This window comes from Lampetra planeri, chromosome 5, assembly GCF_965212315.1.
Source record: "Lampetra planeri chromosome 5, kcLamPlan1.2.h2, whole genome shotgun sequence".
NCBI classification, from domain to species: domain Eukaryota; kingdom Metazoa; phylum Chordata; class Hyperoartia; order Petromyzontiformes; family Petromyzontidae; genus Lampetra; species Lampetra planeri.
Window position 1 is genome coordinate 22,623,279 of NC_136111.1, and position 17,717 is coordinate 22,640,995.

At 50.0% G+C, this 17,717-nt stretch overlaps 1 protein-coding gene across 1 annotated transcript in view; it reads right to left on the reverse strand.

The window, feature by feature from the left end:
• The window catches only part of LOC144719159 (sodium/potassium-transporting ATPase subunit beta-1-interacting protein 3-like), a 174,787-nt gene that overhangs the window by 6,094 nt on the left and 150,976 nt on the right, over positions 1 to 17,717 (reverse strand). The window contains exons 5-7 of the mRNA XM_078595030.1: positions 6,767 to 6,991; positions 4,428 to 4,488; positions 3,843 to 3,927 (exon numbers count right to left, since the gene is read on the reverse strand). Coding sequence (XP_078451156.1) covers positions 3,843 to 3,927; positions 4,428 to 4,488; positions 6,767 to 6,991 — 371 coding nt within the window. The remainder of the gene's footprint in view (positions 1 to 3,842; positions 3,928 to 4,427; positions 4,489 to 6,766; positions 6,992 to 17,717) is intronic.

The window sequence follows — 17,717 nt, forward strand, 5'->3', positions numbered from 1 at the left end:
GGCACGCACCAGACACTCGGCAAGGCTTTCCACCTCACCCACCACCTGTGTTGCGCGATCCTATTGTTGTTGTTAAAGAAAGGCCATCGACGGGGCCTTTTCATTCAGTTACGCAGTGGCGCAAATTGGCACGGAGAGTTGTCGCGGCCGCTACGGGTTCGTCCACTGTACCGGGGTCCATACAAGGTGTGGACGTGCGCATTTTGGTTGACTCGGGGGCGTCTGCGACTATTATATCGGATGTCATTTTCCATCTGTTGGGCATTCCGTCGGGGGCGTGCGTCCGGGATTGGCCGACTCCGGCCACCGTGGGGGATGTTCGGCGGTTTTTGGGATTTGCCTCGTATTACCGAAGATTCGTGCCGGGTTTTGCGACGATTGCGAGGCCTTTGCATCTCCTTACGGGTAAAGGACGGAAGTTTGTTTGGGGACAGCCGGAGGAGGCGGCCTTTTGGAGTCTGCGTGATCTATTGGCCACGGCCCCAACATTGGATTATCCCGATTTCGATCACCCATTCATTCTTGATACGGACGCGAGTGACACAGGTATTGGGGCGGTGTTATCACAGTCTAAAGGGGGTGTAGAGCGTGTCGTGGCGTATGGTAGCCGAGTCTTGTCTCCTGCGGAAACCCGCTACTGTGTCACTCGCAGAGAACTATTGGCGGTTGTTTTTTTCCTACGGCAATTTCGACCATACCTTTATGGTCGTTCTTTTATTGTGCGTACGGATCATGCGGCCTTGCAATATGCCCTTAAAATTGACCAGCCATCCGGACAGTTGGCACGTTGGTTGGACACGCTACAGGAATTTTCCTTCCAAATTCAACATCGGAAGGGAGTGCGCCATGCGAACGCGGACGCACTTTCCAGATTACCGCGGCGCGCCCCTTGTAAATGTGAGTCGGGGACGCATAGGTGTTCGCCGATTCCAAACCCCCCTCAGCCGCTCACGTTGGCCGTCGAGAAGTCGGACACTCCGATGGAACCGGGACCGGCTGACGGGGTTTTGAATCTGCCGCGGTCTGTCTGGATCCGGGAACAGATGATGGATGAGTCATTGGTGTCCTTGCGGAAGCGGTCTGCTAAGGACAATGGGAGTCCGAGTACGGCTGTGGGGCCGCAAACCGCTCTCCGAGATGGTCTGCTTATGTGGCGGGAGGGGTTCCAGGAACGTTGGCGCCTGGTGGTACCAACGTCCTTGCGGTTCGAGTTGATTAGAACCCTCCATTGTGACACTCTCTTACATTTAGGGGTGCAGAAGACCTTGTTGACGTTGCAACGTCATTATTTTTGGCACGGCATGGCGACAGATGTCGTAGGGCACGTGCGCGCGTGCCCTGCGTGTGCACAACGTAAGCCGCCGAAACATCCTTACGTGCCGCCTCTCCAGTCGATTCAGGTGTCTCGAGTCAATGAATTGGTGGCGCTGGACATATTGGGACCTTTTCCACCATCGGCGAGGGGTAATAAATATTTGCTGGTAGGGGTTGAGTACCTCTCCCGTTGGCCGATGGCCTGGCCGTTGCCCGATCAGTCGGCCGCGGCCATTACCGACGCCTTTTTGTTTGGGTATATTATGGATAAGGGGGCGCCTGAGAGACTCCTCACGGACCAGGGCAGGAATTTCTCTTCTAAATTATTGGCGGAAGTGTGCGCGGGCCTTGGGACTAAGAAGGTACGGACATCCCCATACCATCCGCAGACGGATGGTATGGTTGAACGGCTGAACAGGACATTGTCTGCCATGCTTTGCCATACCGTGAGTGAACAACAATCAGATTGGGATCTGCACATCCCCGGGGTGCTTTCGGCGTACAGGATGACGCCTCATGCGGCTACAGGATATTCGCCGTTTTACCTTATGTATGGTCGGGAAAACGTGCCGCCGGTGGATGTGCAATTGGGAACTGGGGTGAAGGGACCTCGTAAACCACTTCCTGAATACATTCAGGACACGGTTCGCCGAGTCACGGAGGCGCGGGAGAATGCCCGCGTGGCTACGGCCAAAGCCCAGGCCCGGAACGAGCGATATGCGCGACGGTCTGAGGGGGAGTGCCCTTGGAAGGTTGGGGACCTAGCCTGGCTTCATTGTCCACAGGTACGTCCGGGGACCTCGCCGAAATTGCACAAACCCTGGCATGGTCCCGTACGCCTCATTGCGGTTCCCAACCCACAGTCAGCACGCGTCCAGATTGGGTCTCGTCGCTGGGTTGTGCATACGTCGCGCTTGAAACCATATGTTGCTCCCTTACATGATGCGTCATCCCCCAATGTTGCCTTGCCGGGGTCTGTTGCTGCTGACTCTCCCCTGCCTGCGTCCATTGATCTCGCTAGAGCGCCTGTCGTACCTGTTCCAGACAGGCCGGCCGTGACATTGCGGGGGACGAGGGGCCCTGCTCGGAGGACGCCTGCCAGGTCTGCGGGACCTTCGAGCCCTGCAGCTCTTCCGACCCAGCTGCGGGCACGGTCACAGGACAAGCCCAAGACTAACTCTTTAGGGACACGGGACGTCGGTGGACTTCCAGCTGCGACAGGGGGATTACCCCCTGTCATTCCTCGACTTTCATCGCGTTCCCGTTCTGCGAGTGGGCCGCCGACCGTCCGGGACGGGCCGGCGACCCGCACACGTTCCAAATCGCTTACGTTTCGTTGATTGTTGCTGTCTTGTTATTTTTTTCTTACAGTTGTATTTATTGCATGCTTTTGTACGTTCGTTGATGTGAATTGCGTTGTTGTTGTTCTTGCTGTTACATTATATGCTTAGTGTCCTTTAGGGGGGGAAGCTCGGTTCGCCGCATTACGATTTGCTATTGGTCAGCCGAGGTCGGCTGGGATTTTTCTACGGGGGAGGGTGGTGTAATGCGGGCGTAAGCGACCTTCCGGAGGTGACGTCACGGGGGGTGGAGTCATGTGACGTGGGGGGAAGGTTCGGGGGCCTTAAGCGGGTAAACCGGAAGGGGAAGTCAGTCGGGGTGTGAGCGGAAAAGAGTGAGGCCACGCGGGCAAGTGTGGAGAGGGGGGGGCGCCGACGGCCATCGGGAGCCAACCCCGAAGATAAGAGGAAGCTGCGGAGTGGTGTGCAGCTGGGGAGGAGACAGCCAGGAGGGCTGCGTGTTAGAGGCAGCGGTGTGGCTGCCAGGAGGAGCTGCGGAGAGAGAGAGAGAGGGGGCTGCTTGTTAGAGGCAGCGGTGTGGCTGCCAGGAGGAGCTGCGGAGAGAGAGAGAGAGAGCAAGAAGCTGTGAGAGCTGCGGAGGGAGAAGAGCAGCAGCGAGTACAGCCAAGGGGGGCTGTGTGAGAGAAACAGCAGCGGAGCTGCTGTTGTGGATCGGGCCGACATTGGAGTCAGCACCGTGGAGAAGCTACAGAGTAAAGACAGCCGTGTGGGTGTACAGCACGAACCGAATAATAAAGGACACTGAGCCAGACATCGTGGTCCAGTCGTTTATTACACATGTAAGGCTATCAAATCTCCTGGTTTGGCCAAAACTGTCCAGGTGGCCTGAAGATTTTTTTTTTAAACTAGGATTTTGCCCCCAGTTTGTTTTTCTCGCTTCATGTTATGGCTTCATGCTCAACCCCATCAGGATAAAGGGCGGCGCTACCTGAGTAGTGAGCAAGGGCGAGTGGGTGAGTGGGCGTGGATATGTAAAAGTGGGTGGGGCTTACAGAAGGGTGGGTGGGGTGGGGGCATCCAGCTCGCCCTATGTCCCAGTTGAGCCTCCCAGACATTCGGTAGCTTCACTTTAAATTGGCCGACTCAGTAAAACATTTCGAGGCTACCCTGGCCACCTGCAGAGACATTATAATGAGCGGCAGTCCAGCTGCCCAGGCATATACTCACAGATAGAGCGGCTGCAGCTGTAGGTATGACATCTTCTGCGAGCCCCGGTACGCCGCGTACGAGTCAAATCCACCGATGAAATCAACTGTGGCCACGGAGACACACGCGGCACGGGCGTGAAGCCACACACAAGGTAATCGCGCTCGCCAGGTGATGGCACGGGGTGAAGGGGGAGAAAGCAAAACAAGACAAGTCTTGGTGATGCATATTAACGCAGGTACTGCAGGCGGTGGTGTTTGGTTTTGGCACGGTAAGGAGAGGGGCCCGTGCTTGTCAACTGTTGCGCTGCTGCTCGAGATCCCAACGGATGGCCCAATCGGGATGAAATTGTGGGGGGAAATAAAAAAAAAACGATGAGTCATAAGTATGTAGCTTGAATGTCATTTTGATCCCACTCAGCCTTAGGTTTCATCAGTTTTTTTTGTAATCGTTTGATTCTCGAGCCGATGCCGTATATCGCAGCGGTGGACGGTCGCATAGAGGCGCGAGGCAAATACAAAGCGGCGTTGCGCGCTCGTGTGCTCCACCCATTTGCAAAAACAACAGCGAGCGCGTTGGGGGAAGCGATGTGCACGCGGGACTCACAGCTGTCCTCTTCCTCCGTGAACACGCTGATGACATAGCAGGCGCAGACAAAACACACCAGCTGGCGACACGTACAAAGAGAACAAGAAAACGTGAGTTCCTTCCTACTTTGTCTCGACGCTGTGCAAAGCGGGAGAGAGAGCGCCACATCAGAATGGCAAACAACAGAAGGCCTCCCCCCCCATCCCCCCACCACCTTGCAGTGGTAAATATTTCCTTTTCCACCGCATCGCAATTAAATGTCAACAACAACAACAACACCAAACACAAATACATTTGTTCCCTTTATAAATAGTTAAAAAGTGTGAAGTCAGGGGTGTGGAATTCTTCACGTTTTAAATATTTAATAAAGAAACATTTCCGTATACATCGCTTGCATGCCTGTGCAGGCGAACTTAGAATCTGAAACGGGCCCTCGGTTTGGGATTTCATACTTGTAATCCTCATTGTGAACAATTACCTTAATCTCTGTCAAACACAACATTGGCCAAGTACTGACATTTGTTTCAATTGCACCATTTCAAAGTGAGATTTCCCCCTTCGGAACGACTCTGCTCGATTCGCCCGTGTACCTGCGAAATAAGAAAGCTTCTGCCCGCTACCGTTCCATTAAGGAACCATTACGGGCAAATTGTGACCATCTGATTACAGTCCCTGGTAATCGCTTCCCATTAGATCGACTAATTCCTATCTCGCGTGGATTCTAACGACGCGGACATTAAATTAGCTGGCTACAAATGAAAAATGGCCAATTAACCCAAGAAGCCCTCGGTGCATTCAGAAATCACCGCCTAAATAAACAACGCCAAGCCGGAGGGGGCGGGGGGAAATAATTATCCCGACCGTTCACTTGGGCGTGTAAATATTAACAGACAGATTTGAGACGCGACCATCGCGAGAAAGCCACGCAGACTCCAACCCCCACTCGCCTGTGACGGTAAAAAATGATTTGGCATTCTGAGGGTCCCATTACACGCGGTAACGCTAAAGGTTACACCCCAACTTGGCCACGGTTTCACCTGAATGTAAAATGAGTAATGGATTTAATTTATAGGCTGCGCAATTTTTTTAAAATATTTTTTTTCTTTGCACACTCTGCGGGGCGGTCATGAGCGGGCATCCGCGGAGGTGGAATCGTCGCCTGACGCCACACAGCTCTGATTCGAGCCAAGCACAAAAAATGTAATAAATTATTGCGCCCCGCATTTTAATGACATTCCTTGTAGAGGAAATGCTTTGACTTTGAAGTTCTGTCAACAGAAAGGGATCAGATTCAGTTTCCTTGTTTTATTTATTTTTTGGCCTCAAGGGACCGTATACGGATCATTGGTAAATTATTAATTTAAAAACTGGACCGGATCATTTCTTATCGGTGTAAAGTGCAAATAAAATCTATTTCAGTTTTCTTACAGCCTCCTTTTGTATAGTAACGTGGATTTCTCTGGCTAACCTGTCCTTTATCCCAATAAAATCCAGTGTTTGCACTTCACATTCACTCTTAATAAATTGGATTTATATTTTTTTCTCTGTTCATCCAGAAGGGATTTTTTTAATACAAACTGCGGCCATGTGCACACACTCCCATTGATATCAGCCGATGCCCCGCGCTCCCAATTCTCCGGCTGCCGCTGCTGTGCAAGGGTTACACCGGCAAGACGGGATCTGCCGCTAGCAGCCGCTGCTGCAGCTGCCAGCCACGGGGTTGATTGGAGCCTCCAAATCCCGGCAATAATTCCCATTCCCGGCTCCACGCCGGGTCGCTGTTGGGGATGGTCGGAGGCTCGACACGACAAACTGCTCTTGCCCTGCCCTTACGCCTTTATCTTCATTTTTTTCCCCTTTAAGCGGCGCCGGCAGCCAGCGGGTTGGAGGGCTTCATCCGAGCCCGAAATAAATAAGACCCCCTAATGAGCTCGTACTAATGGAGCGATAAGGAAGCAGATGGCAGTCTGTACGTTGTTAACCTAACAAACAAAAAACCCCGCAATCATTTTCACATCCCCTGCGAAGGACTTCTGAATACAAAAAAAAATCCGTGGAGATCCGACTGTTCTTTCTCGAGATATTCACGCTCGTAGAAGAAGGCACAGCATGCCTTTGTTCAATAATCGCCAATTATTCTCCCCGGTCTTCCCTCCCCTGCCATTGATAATGAGAGTTTAAAAGCACGACAATGGCAATATAGCGACTGCACGGACATACACACACACGCACACACGTACACACAGACATACACACGCACGTACACACATACACACGCACGAACACACGCACGAACACACGCACACACGCACACACGCCCGCATCATTCGCGGGGGGCGGGGGGGGAGACGACGTACCGCGAGCACGATTTGGCAGGCGCTGTGGATGACCTCGACGAACTGGAACTCGAGCGGACATTCCACGACGCCCACCGCCACGGGCCCCGTCAAGCCGTCAGACACCGTGTCGCCCGCCACCGAGGGGCCCGGCAGCGCCGTGGGTGGCGCGGGGGGGCACGCCGAGCCGTAGTCCCGCCACCATGAGCGGTGGTACGAGATGTTGAACGTGAGCAGGTCGCTGTCCTGCGGAGGAAATTCGCGAATTCCGGTGGGGGGGGGGGGTTAATTTCGTCGGCGTTTCCGAAAATTGCAGACACCAAAAACGAACGTCGCGATCGCCGTTCGCCGCCGCGGCAGCGGCCGGTCGCGAGCGTTGGACCTCGTGGCGGGCGCATGGATAATCTCGCACGCGGAACGGTGTTGATGTTGGATCGCACGCACGCACGTGGATGCGTTCCCGCGCGTCCGGACGATGGCAACGCGATGAGGACAAACGCGGCGCAATTCGTCTGGCCACGCAGCAGTAGCAGCAGGCAACACCGCCTCGAAGGGGATATTCACACTCGCGGCCAACGCACGCGGCAGTCTCGCGTAATGCATTAATTACGGTGAAAAGCTCTTCATATTATTCCCGTTAAATGCCTCTTAATGTCAGCCCTGCTCGTGATATTCATATACATCCGCGATAGAAATGAACCGCACGCAAATATGCGCACGCGCTCATCCTACATAATATCTCCCATCTGCAGCCAGTTCCCTGTTGGGCGCCCTAAATTATTTAACGACTCATGGCTTCTAACACTCGTACACATCCACCAGAACAATGAACACGGCCGATGGAGCCGTGTAGAAAGTGGTTAGCACACTGCGCCGTGAACCCAGCGAGCCGAGTTCGCTCCCGGGCACGGCTAACATCAATGCCGAGCGACGTCCGAACCGGTGCTGGGCACCCGCACGGACCAGCGTGGCGACGTATGGTCATACAAACTCCGATGAACGACACAAAGCACGGGGAGGCCTTTGTCCGACGGAAGACTGACAAAGGGCTCGCAAATCATTTCGTGTCACATTGATTGAAAACAAACTGTGCTCGCTCGTTCGGTTGTACGATCGCACGTCGATAAGTGGCTGCCGCACCCCCCCCCTCCCTCTATGAATGACGCAGCCGAGTCACCGCGAAGCGCCGGGAACGCTTCACAGAGGGTCGCTGTCACCACCAGGGTCGTGACGGCTGCATATCCATCTGGCTTCTAATGACGCGCCGCTCAGGGAACCAAACAAGGCCGTTTCACTCCAGCGCTCCCCCTGTGGATCATTTTAAAATGTTAACTCGGCGCCTCGCTTGAGTGGACGGCTGTTGTTGTTTTATGGCTGTACCTATGTCACCGTGAAGAGAATTGGCCCGTCCATTAAAATCCATTCGTGCTCCTCGCCAGCAGAGTCTAAGCGGAGTGAGAAACCATCCATCCTCTCTTCATGACCTCTCCTAAACCATACCTCCAATCTCCACACTATTTTCTGCGACACTTCACGAACGCCATCTCTCACCTGCGAATGCATTTTTTTTGTTTTATGAAGTTGGGTGGGCAGAGGTGGGGAGGGGGGAAAGGTCAAAGATGAATATCACAATTCACAATGATGCGCCGAGGCTGTCGGTGGAATATAACTGGGTTTTTATTTAGAAATCGATACCACTGTACGTGCATTTGTTCAGTGGTAGTCCTGAGCAGAAAGTGGCACCACTTTTCTTGCAGCATAACTTTAGTGCCTCCAATGTATTTACACAGCTCAAACGAGTGAATGATTTGATAGCCTTCTCGTTGCTAACGGTCATCACGCCGTTCACTATTATCGGCCACGTAAAGAAGTTGGAACCGCAACAGCTGACGCCATCCGCGGAGGTTACCGACGAGCGAGCTATTTACTCTGGGCTCATGGACGATGAGCCCAGAGTATACCCCGAGTTCGATTTCTTGCCACAGCTAGCATCAGTGCTGATCGATAACTGAATTAGTCTCGGATGCTCTGCTTTACAAACCCGCACTGACCAGCGCAGTGAAGAATGGTCAAACAACTCCCATGACCGACACAACGTCAGGCCTTCATCCAGCAGTAGAATGACAAGGGGCTGTACATTTAAACGTGAACACACCACACGAGCGATCTGATTTTAGGAAAGGTTTTTCTACCGACGAGCACATTCACTCCCCCAATGAAACTGCTGGTGCAGTAAAATACCACAGAAAACCCACGACATCTCACAGCAGTATGGGCTTCATGGAAACCATATTGTTATCACTTTGGATAATTGTTCACCTTCGTTAGATGCCAAAGAACCCCCACATATCCTAGTGTAATAACATGGCATGTCTCCCACAATCCACAACACGGGGTGCATTTAGGTGAAAACCCGGTCTGTCGAGGCGACAGCATCTGAATGAAACAGCACACGTGCTTGGAGCATATATACGTAAGCTGGGTTGGAAGGGGGGAAAAGGGCGCCTTGACAAAAAAATATGCATATCAAGAGGAATTTAGCATATTTATGGGAAATGCAGGTATGTGATTAGTACTACTTATGACCGTGCATTATGCAGGATTAGCAGCATCAAAGGGAAGGGATATGGGAAATGCAGGTATGTGATTAGTACTACTTATGCCCGTGCATTCTGCAGGATTAGCAGCATCAAAGGGAGGGGATATGGGAAATGCAGGTATGTGAATAGTACTACTTATGTCCGTGCATTATGCAGGATTAGCAGCATCAAATGGAGGGGATAGGGGTAGCATTAATAAAGGGAAAGAGTGTTAATAGTATGTAGCTGCAGTAACTAAAACCACCACGTAAACAACTAAAGTATAAACTACATAGTATCATCAGTATACTAAATATACTCTACAATAAGCTGAGTTACTAACAGTAAGTAATACATTACAATTCTACGTCGTAAAAAATATATAATATGCTTCCATCTAAACTTTATTCTCTTACATCACACGAGTCTACACCGTACTATATACTGCCATAGACAAACCCAACAGTCGTTTACGTGGTGGTTTTAGTTACTGCAGCTACATACTATTAACACTCCTTCCCTTTATTAATGCTACCCCTATCCCCTCCCTTTGATGCTGCTAATCCTGCATAATGCACGGACATAAGTAGTACTATTCACATACCTGCATTTCCCATATCCCCTCCCTTTGATGCTGCTAATCCTGCATAATGCACAGGCATAAGTAGTACTAATCACATACCTGCATTTCCCATAAATATGCTAAATTACTCTTGATATGCATATTCTTTTGTCAAGGCGCCCTTTTCCCCCCTTCCAACCCAGCTTATATATATGCTCCAAGCACGTGTGCTGTTTCTTTCAGACGCTGTCGCCTCGACAGACCTGGTTTTCATCTGAGGACGGCTGCTTGCGTTGTGGCCGAAACGTCGTGAGAATTGTTTTATTATGTTTTATTTTTATTATTTCATTACTTCCCTTCTACGTGACTTTACCGAAAGAACCAAGAAGATGAATCCCTGCAGTCACGAAAGCTTTAAATCGAAATTTCTGCCCACTGTTTACACACCCAGTGCAAAATCCACAAACAACCTGTACTCAACACTTGGGCCCTCTCTCCTCAGCAAATCTGTTACATTTCGTGCCAAAAAAAATAATCTATCAATCCTATTTTAATTTGTGCTGCCTGCTTCTCTGCATTCCCCAAAGACGATATGCGTATCTGAAGATTCGTTTCAGACAAGACCGCGCGCCGGGCTCTTCCGTTCGCTCCGCTGCTATTGTTTCTGCTGAAATTTAATTACTTTCGCTCACAGACGGCGCAAGACGAGACAAGATGATCACGCCATCATTTGATCGCAGCGTGCACTCGAAAGAACGGCTTTTGTTCATCGCTAAAATTATGCGCCGGGCCCAGATTTTAATCTGACACGCGTAAAAAAAAACAGGGAGCCACACCAGCTTTAAATATTAAACTCATTATGCAACGGGATTTATTTCTTGAGCCGTGGAAAAAAAAAATCTCTCGGTCAAAACAATGGCAAGAATTCACGGGGTCGACAAACCGCGGCGTTCTCCTGATAGCGACGGTGACGACGGTGACGACGGTGGGTAACTTTGAAAATCGCTGCGGGGTAACGATCGTTATTCGCATTGCAGTTAGAATCTGAATATTTTATTTACCCTGGAGAAAAACGATGAGCTGGTATTTTTCACAGGCACCTTGACGGCTAAAGAAGGCCTTCCGCTCCTCCTCACAAGCTAAGAGCGCTTTACTTTGTTAATATAATTTAAGCTATACTCTTTGGTTCTTTCGGTAATTTAAGCTATGTTCGAGGAAATCTGTCATGATTGTATTGTTTTATAGGCACTGCTCTGTCCTGAGCCCATGCGGTAATTTTTCATGAACAAAACGTTTTAGTTTATATTGGCACGAGAGGACTGCCTGGTGGACACTGCATTCAATACACGTGAGATGCACCGTTTACTTATCAACGGGAACAATGTACAGCACTTGATGTTCTATGATTAAAATTAATAAATGCCTAAACTCCAAAACTTTACTTTGTTGTGCCCAGTTGATAAGATGTCAGTTATACAAGTAAAGAAAAAAGTAATCATGCACTAAAACAACCTTTACCATTTGAAACGTGCCAGCATGACATGCCTGGAATAAATTGGTCGGGCTGGAAAGGTTCTTTGCATTCCTGGCTTGTTTCAAATTCATTTTCAGATTTTTTTTTTGCGAGTTGTTTAAAAAGTAGCAAAACGTACGCTGTTCCGTGATTTTCTATCAGTAAATACATCTAAAACTCTTATCACAAAATCAACGCAACCGACCCAGTCGCTCAGTGGCGCGCCATCGGAAGATTTCGAGTTCAAATCTTGGCTGGGGGTTGACTCGGCCCATCATCCTTATAGGTGTCGCAAAAGTGAGTACTACTTTGTGGGAAAGTCATCATTGGCTCTATGGATAGATTCACCACCATAGGAATGTGGAATTTCCACCACGAGTTCAGGGCTGTAGATGTGAGATGAGCACCATCTCAACGCTCACCAGAGATCACGGAAACGTTGACTCACGCAAAACAAATGTCTGCCTCGACGCAAGACCAACTTGCAATTATGGCAACACTGAAAATACGAAAAAAAAACGTTTAAATGCCACAATGTTACGTCCGTGCAGTCTAAAACTTCCCGTCGGTCGCAACTGGCATTTACACAAAAATAAGAGTGGCCGGGAAAAACGGTAAAAATGGCAACAAACCTAAATGATGATTCTGCATAAATGAATGAATTATCATGGGATTCGTGAGCGGCAAAGGACAGCCAGGGTAGCTGGTGCCGCGCCACCAATTGCTCTGCTGCGATTCGCCACCTCCCCCCCCGCGTGTCTCGCCGCTGCCTTGCGGACACACTGTGCATTATTAATCACGGGCCCTTAAATCGCTTCGTACATCTCATCATTAATAGGCAAGAGGATGTGAATATAAACTCTAAAAGTACAAATATATATTACATTCATATTGTCAAGAACATGTAGCTATTATTCAATTAACCTCTACGGTTAAGTGGCCCAGTTCGAGGGAAGAAATACATAAATAACCACGGCGAAGAAGAATAAACAGCTCGCACCTTCTTTTTGCTTGCACTATTTCTCTGCCGCGTGTGACTTTTCTCCTGAATAGCATTATACCGTGATTCAAATGCTGGATTTTTGGTGAATGGATGTCCCGTGGGTCTAAAGTCCACCGTGCCAAGCGACCAAATCTCCTCCTGGGAGTTTCTGAGCCGTGGCGCTTGGATAATGAACCCTGTTTACCTGCCCCAACGAGCCGCTAATGGGAATTGAGCTGCTGATGATCTCGTGCGGGAATGACTCGAGCCTTTCTGTATTACCCAGCGGCGTTCCGCTCTGTGTGACGAAGGACTTTGCAGGCGCCCCAAGAACAGCACGTTGCTTCTGAGGGCTGAGGTTACTGGAGTTAATTGATTAGACGAAGAACGTGGGATGACAGCAGCTTCATCTAAAGGGAAGCACTCGAGATCTCTAAAAGGCAAATGCGCGAACGGTTTAATCTGCCCCTCAACGAGCGCCGTGGAACAATCGTGGCTCTGAATCTGTTCCCTTTCTCTTGCAACTCCAACATCCGCCGCCGTTGGATGTAAAAACAAAAACGACGACAGTTAAAAAAATAACTAAAGGAATGCGCCGTGTCCTTTTACAATTGGGCAGTGAACAACGAATTTCTGATTGACGGCCATCGCGTGCGCTCGTGCCCCATCGCGGCGCGTTCAGTCGGCACGAGTGGCGCGGTGCGGGCCGCGCGTTCGCATCGCAGTGACGGAGCCCGCTGAGCGCGTGCGCGCCACTGACGTGATCGATTGTACGTGCGCATTGCACGTTGAACTTCTTTCGAGCCGTACGTCACTAACCGTTGCTAATCGGAGGTGCGGGGGAAGGACAACGCACTAGTAACAAAAAAAGCAGTTCTAAAGAAATGCGCCTTCAATCTGGATGCGAAACAAGTGAGACGGAGCGAGACAGAGAGAGGGAGAGTGAGACTGCGCAAGACAGAGTTAGACCGTGCCACACCTTGGCACACAGAGCCAGACGGTGGCGAGCGGGGGCAACAGCAGAGGCGGCGAGATGATGCTCAACCGCCTGCTATGGGCTGGGGCGATTGTGCAATGAGGAGTCTGCGAGTCGCCCCCCCCCCCCCCCCGAGCAGGTGTCCCGAGTCCTCAAGCTGTGCCGTCGATTGCATATTTGTCGTCGTTCATGTCGCAGATGATGACTTGCGCATGGCCACCGGCTTCAATTTCCCCTCCTTCCACCCAGGAGACGGAATGGAAACGGCACTGCCCTGCATGTGATGCGATCCCGCGCGTCCGTGATGTGAATGGATTCCACCACCGCGTCTGCCGCTCCCTGCTTGTATCCTGCAAGCTCCCTCGCCTTCTGCCACCCTGCCGCTACACTGTTAGTCCCGGGGATTTGGGGGCCTCCGTTTAGATAAGTCTTCGTAATAATAATAATGCCGTTGAGTTTCGTATCGCGTCGTTCGGACAAACTGCATCTCACAATGGCCGAGGAACCAGAGGCAAACTGGAAGGCAGCCAAGGGGTAAGTCGTCACCAATGGCTGAGGATGATATTTCAGTTAGGGAGTTATTGATGTTCAAGGTATGGTGAGAAATCGATGTTGTGACAATAATAATAATTGACATTCATTGTGCTCAATTTTCAGTCAGCAAATCATCATCAGCCATGGTCGATCCACTGCTGAATGAAGGCCTCCCCAAGCCACTGCTGCTCCCTCTTTGATATCCTCAATGTAATCATCTACTTAGCACTTGCGACCAGAGAGTCCATTCTAAAGTGTTATGATAATTTGGTACATACAGCCTGTAATGAGATTCTATTCAAGAGCCGATTATGATCATCATTTTTGCAGCGCCGTGCCATGACAGTTCCTCCAGTGGCTGACTGCACGTGGCACGTGAACTCGTTAACGTACCACACACATCACACATCGGAAAGACTGCCATCGCTTTGTACACGTGTATCGTGAATCGATTTTATTGAGCCCCGATGAAGGCCGACACGGTGCAAGAGGGGGTGGTGTGGTCAGCACCATGGCCAGTGCGATGATTTCTTGTTGTTATTATGCACTGCACCAGGTTCTCATGTAAGACCGAGCCGACCGAGGGGAGGCCCAGGACTCGCTGGTGATGTGAGCAGTGGCCGGGAATCGAACTCAGGAACCCAGATTTATTGGGCTGTCTACGGATTCTGTGTGCGTACAAAGAGCGTAATAATTTACTTTAGAATAAACAAGGCAGAGTCATGAACATCGTTTAAACAGCACATTTATGCACAATTTATCTTTGTGCTGAGCAATGTGGAACGTCAAGGTATTTCAATTCTGATCTGTAATTGTAACTTTTAAACCGTCAATTTTTAAATCTTTTTATTTGTATTCCCCAGTCACAAAAAAATGCCATCTGTTTTCTAGTTGTGTGCACATTTCATTATTTGCCTTGTACCTTGGCCCTTGATCAAGGCCAATTTTATTTTAAATTCCCAGCGCAAAATTGCACGGTTTATCTTGCTGTTTTTTTTTGCCCGCGCTCGTTATTTCACTTCATTTAATTCTTCTCAGGCGTCTCTTGAAAAAGTGATGATGTATTGTCTCGGGGGACTGCCACCTGGCTAAAGAAAGGTTTATTTATTGTTGTTTGCTCACGCAGGAAGTCATCTCCGTCGTGTACAAGCGCAGTGTGTGTGTGCGCGGTGTGCGCGCATTCAATTTTGAGAGGACAAATTGATCGCCATTCTGATGAGTGTTGGCACAGTAGTTCGCAAACAGCCCTGCAAACCTGCTCATCTGAGTGTTGATTTCCAGCCACCGCGAAACATCACTGGCGAGTAATATCTGAACCGGTCCAGGATCTCCCCAGTATATTTCAACACCGGAAAGAGAGAAGGGGACCAGGCATGGTGCCCATTGGCCACAACACTACCTCGTCGTGTACGGTACCAGCACTTGCTCCAACAGTCCGACAAAGGCCAATGTGGGATCGTTTTGTGTTGTGTGCCAGAGACCAGACCCGCTGCGTCAACTCTCTTTGCTCCCACCTTGATAATGGGAGAAGTGGCATCAGTTGTTACTGCTCGTGGAGCGTTATACAGCTCCTTCTGCGTGGCGAGCCCGGTTCAAATGGCCAACAGATAGAGGCAGGTTTTTTGGGTGTTTGCAGGGGACAGATTTTTGACTGTAAAAACCCGACCATGATTTTATTTCAATTTATTTGGTGGCTGGCGATCAGCATGGTAATGTCCTTCCACAAAACAAATGTGTGTATGCACACACGGACCATTAATCACACGAGTGCCCATGCGCTAAATGAATACCTGCTGTAGAAAAATCATTCTTCCATCAATGACCCTAATTGGAACAACTCTGCCGGCCAAGTTTGCCACTCTACAATATTTATACTCACAGTTGCTTCATAAAGTCGGCGATGTCTTGAACAATATATTCCCCATCATGGGACCTCCTTTGCCAGTACCAAAATATGATAATAGATTTTTACCCTTTTTTCTACCAACAAAACAGGTGTTAAGATGTTAAAACACCAAACTGAAACCTTTTACAAGGAATCATGTCCGTCAAAAGGCATACAGCTGGCTGTACGCCTTTTGGCGTCCTCTGGTCTAACACCGTTTGAGACGAGGCTCAAAAGAAAGCTGTCTCTGGTGTGGACCAATCAGTTACAAGGATCACAAGCATTGAGGTTAATGCAGACATGACTCTTTGTAAAAGGTTTCAGTTTGGTGTTTTAACATCTTAACACCTGTTTTGTTGCCATAAAAAAGGGGAAAACCCTATTATCAATATATTCCCCATTTACAGCCCAGAGCCAGTGGCGGTGGTAGCACATTCCAATGGCGGTGGCAAGTTCATCCATAAGACAACCACGAAGTGGTACCAATTTTATAAACCCCAGAGGGATGATGGGCCGAGTTAACAACCAACCGGTGAGCCGCCTGCTCTACCGCTGAGCCACCTGGCCATTCAGGATCGTTTTTTATTTACATTTCCTACCAATCTCCTCAAACACACGCGCACACACAGGGACACCATTCTCTCTCCGCCACACTAGATATTCCAGGCATGCGCTGGTGACCTCTGCGTGACGTCATCGACCCGGGTGATTAGCCGTTCTCGACTGCTTCATCACACGAACACCGCCCGGGCCACGAGGCCCTCCGAGTGTAATTTACGATGGTCGCTCCTCCCCAGGCCGGGGGGGGGGAGCTCTGCTTGAGTGGGATATTCTAAACGAGATGGATGGTCAACGGTTCGGACGGGGAAGTGCAGACATCGCGGCTAAGCTACCGCGGTTATTAATATAAACGGAGTGCCACGCGTGGCTGCGAAAATGAAAAAGTATTTTTTTTATAACGCCGGTCGCTTGTAATTTTTTTTCCCATTCCTCTAAAAAGTTTGCAAGGCGTCTTGGCGGGCTGGGTGGGTGGGCGGTTGGGGGGGGTCTGGGGGCTCACCGCCGATTTTGCCATCGGTGTGGCGGCGACGCCGCTCGCGTCCAACCCGTGGCGACGGCGGGGACGGTGGCAGCGCGACGCGGCATGCGGCCGGGGGACACGGCACGCGCCGTGTCACCGTGACGGATGGTTAACGATGGCGCGTTCGACCGCCCGGTGCAAATTGAAAACATTTGTTTTTTGCGCTATTGAGCATGCGAGCGCAGGAAATTAGCTTCGCCTCCGCGATGTCTTCGGAGAACTGTGTCGCGTCTATGTTGCGAAAACCTGACACCCTTTTGAGCCGTAAGACCCGGCGTTATGAGACTCTGTCAAAAGGCAAACACGCTATTTGGCGATGCTGCTGCATTGGCAGTGGTGCCCAAGCGCAATGAACAACATCTACAACACAAACGCAGCACGTGTGTCAATAATAATACTGCGGACTTCAAAGGAAAAGCATACAAGGGGCCTTCTTCATGCTATAAAGACCCAGTAAACATGGCGCGTTGGGCGAACGTCGCTCCAACAACGTTGGTCCAACGGTTCAAACCACGTGCCAATAACGTTCGCCCAACGTTACGTCAGTTTAACACGTAGGCTTTCGCGACCAATATTGTTCATAATCAACGATTTTTGGGTTTAGATCGCGTTATTTATAAATGTGTCGTAACCCTCCACCACCCGACACGGCCAATCAGTAAAAAAAGTGTCACTTTTTTGTAAATGTTGTGGTTTCACGCTTCAACACACCGGTGGGCTAAAGCAGTGAACTATTTGTCTTTTGTCAACGTGACACTTTTTTTACTGATTGGCCGTGTCGGGTGGTGGAGGGTTACGACACATTTATAAATAACGCGATCTAAACCCAAAAATCGTTGATTATGAACAACGTTACGTAT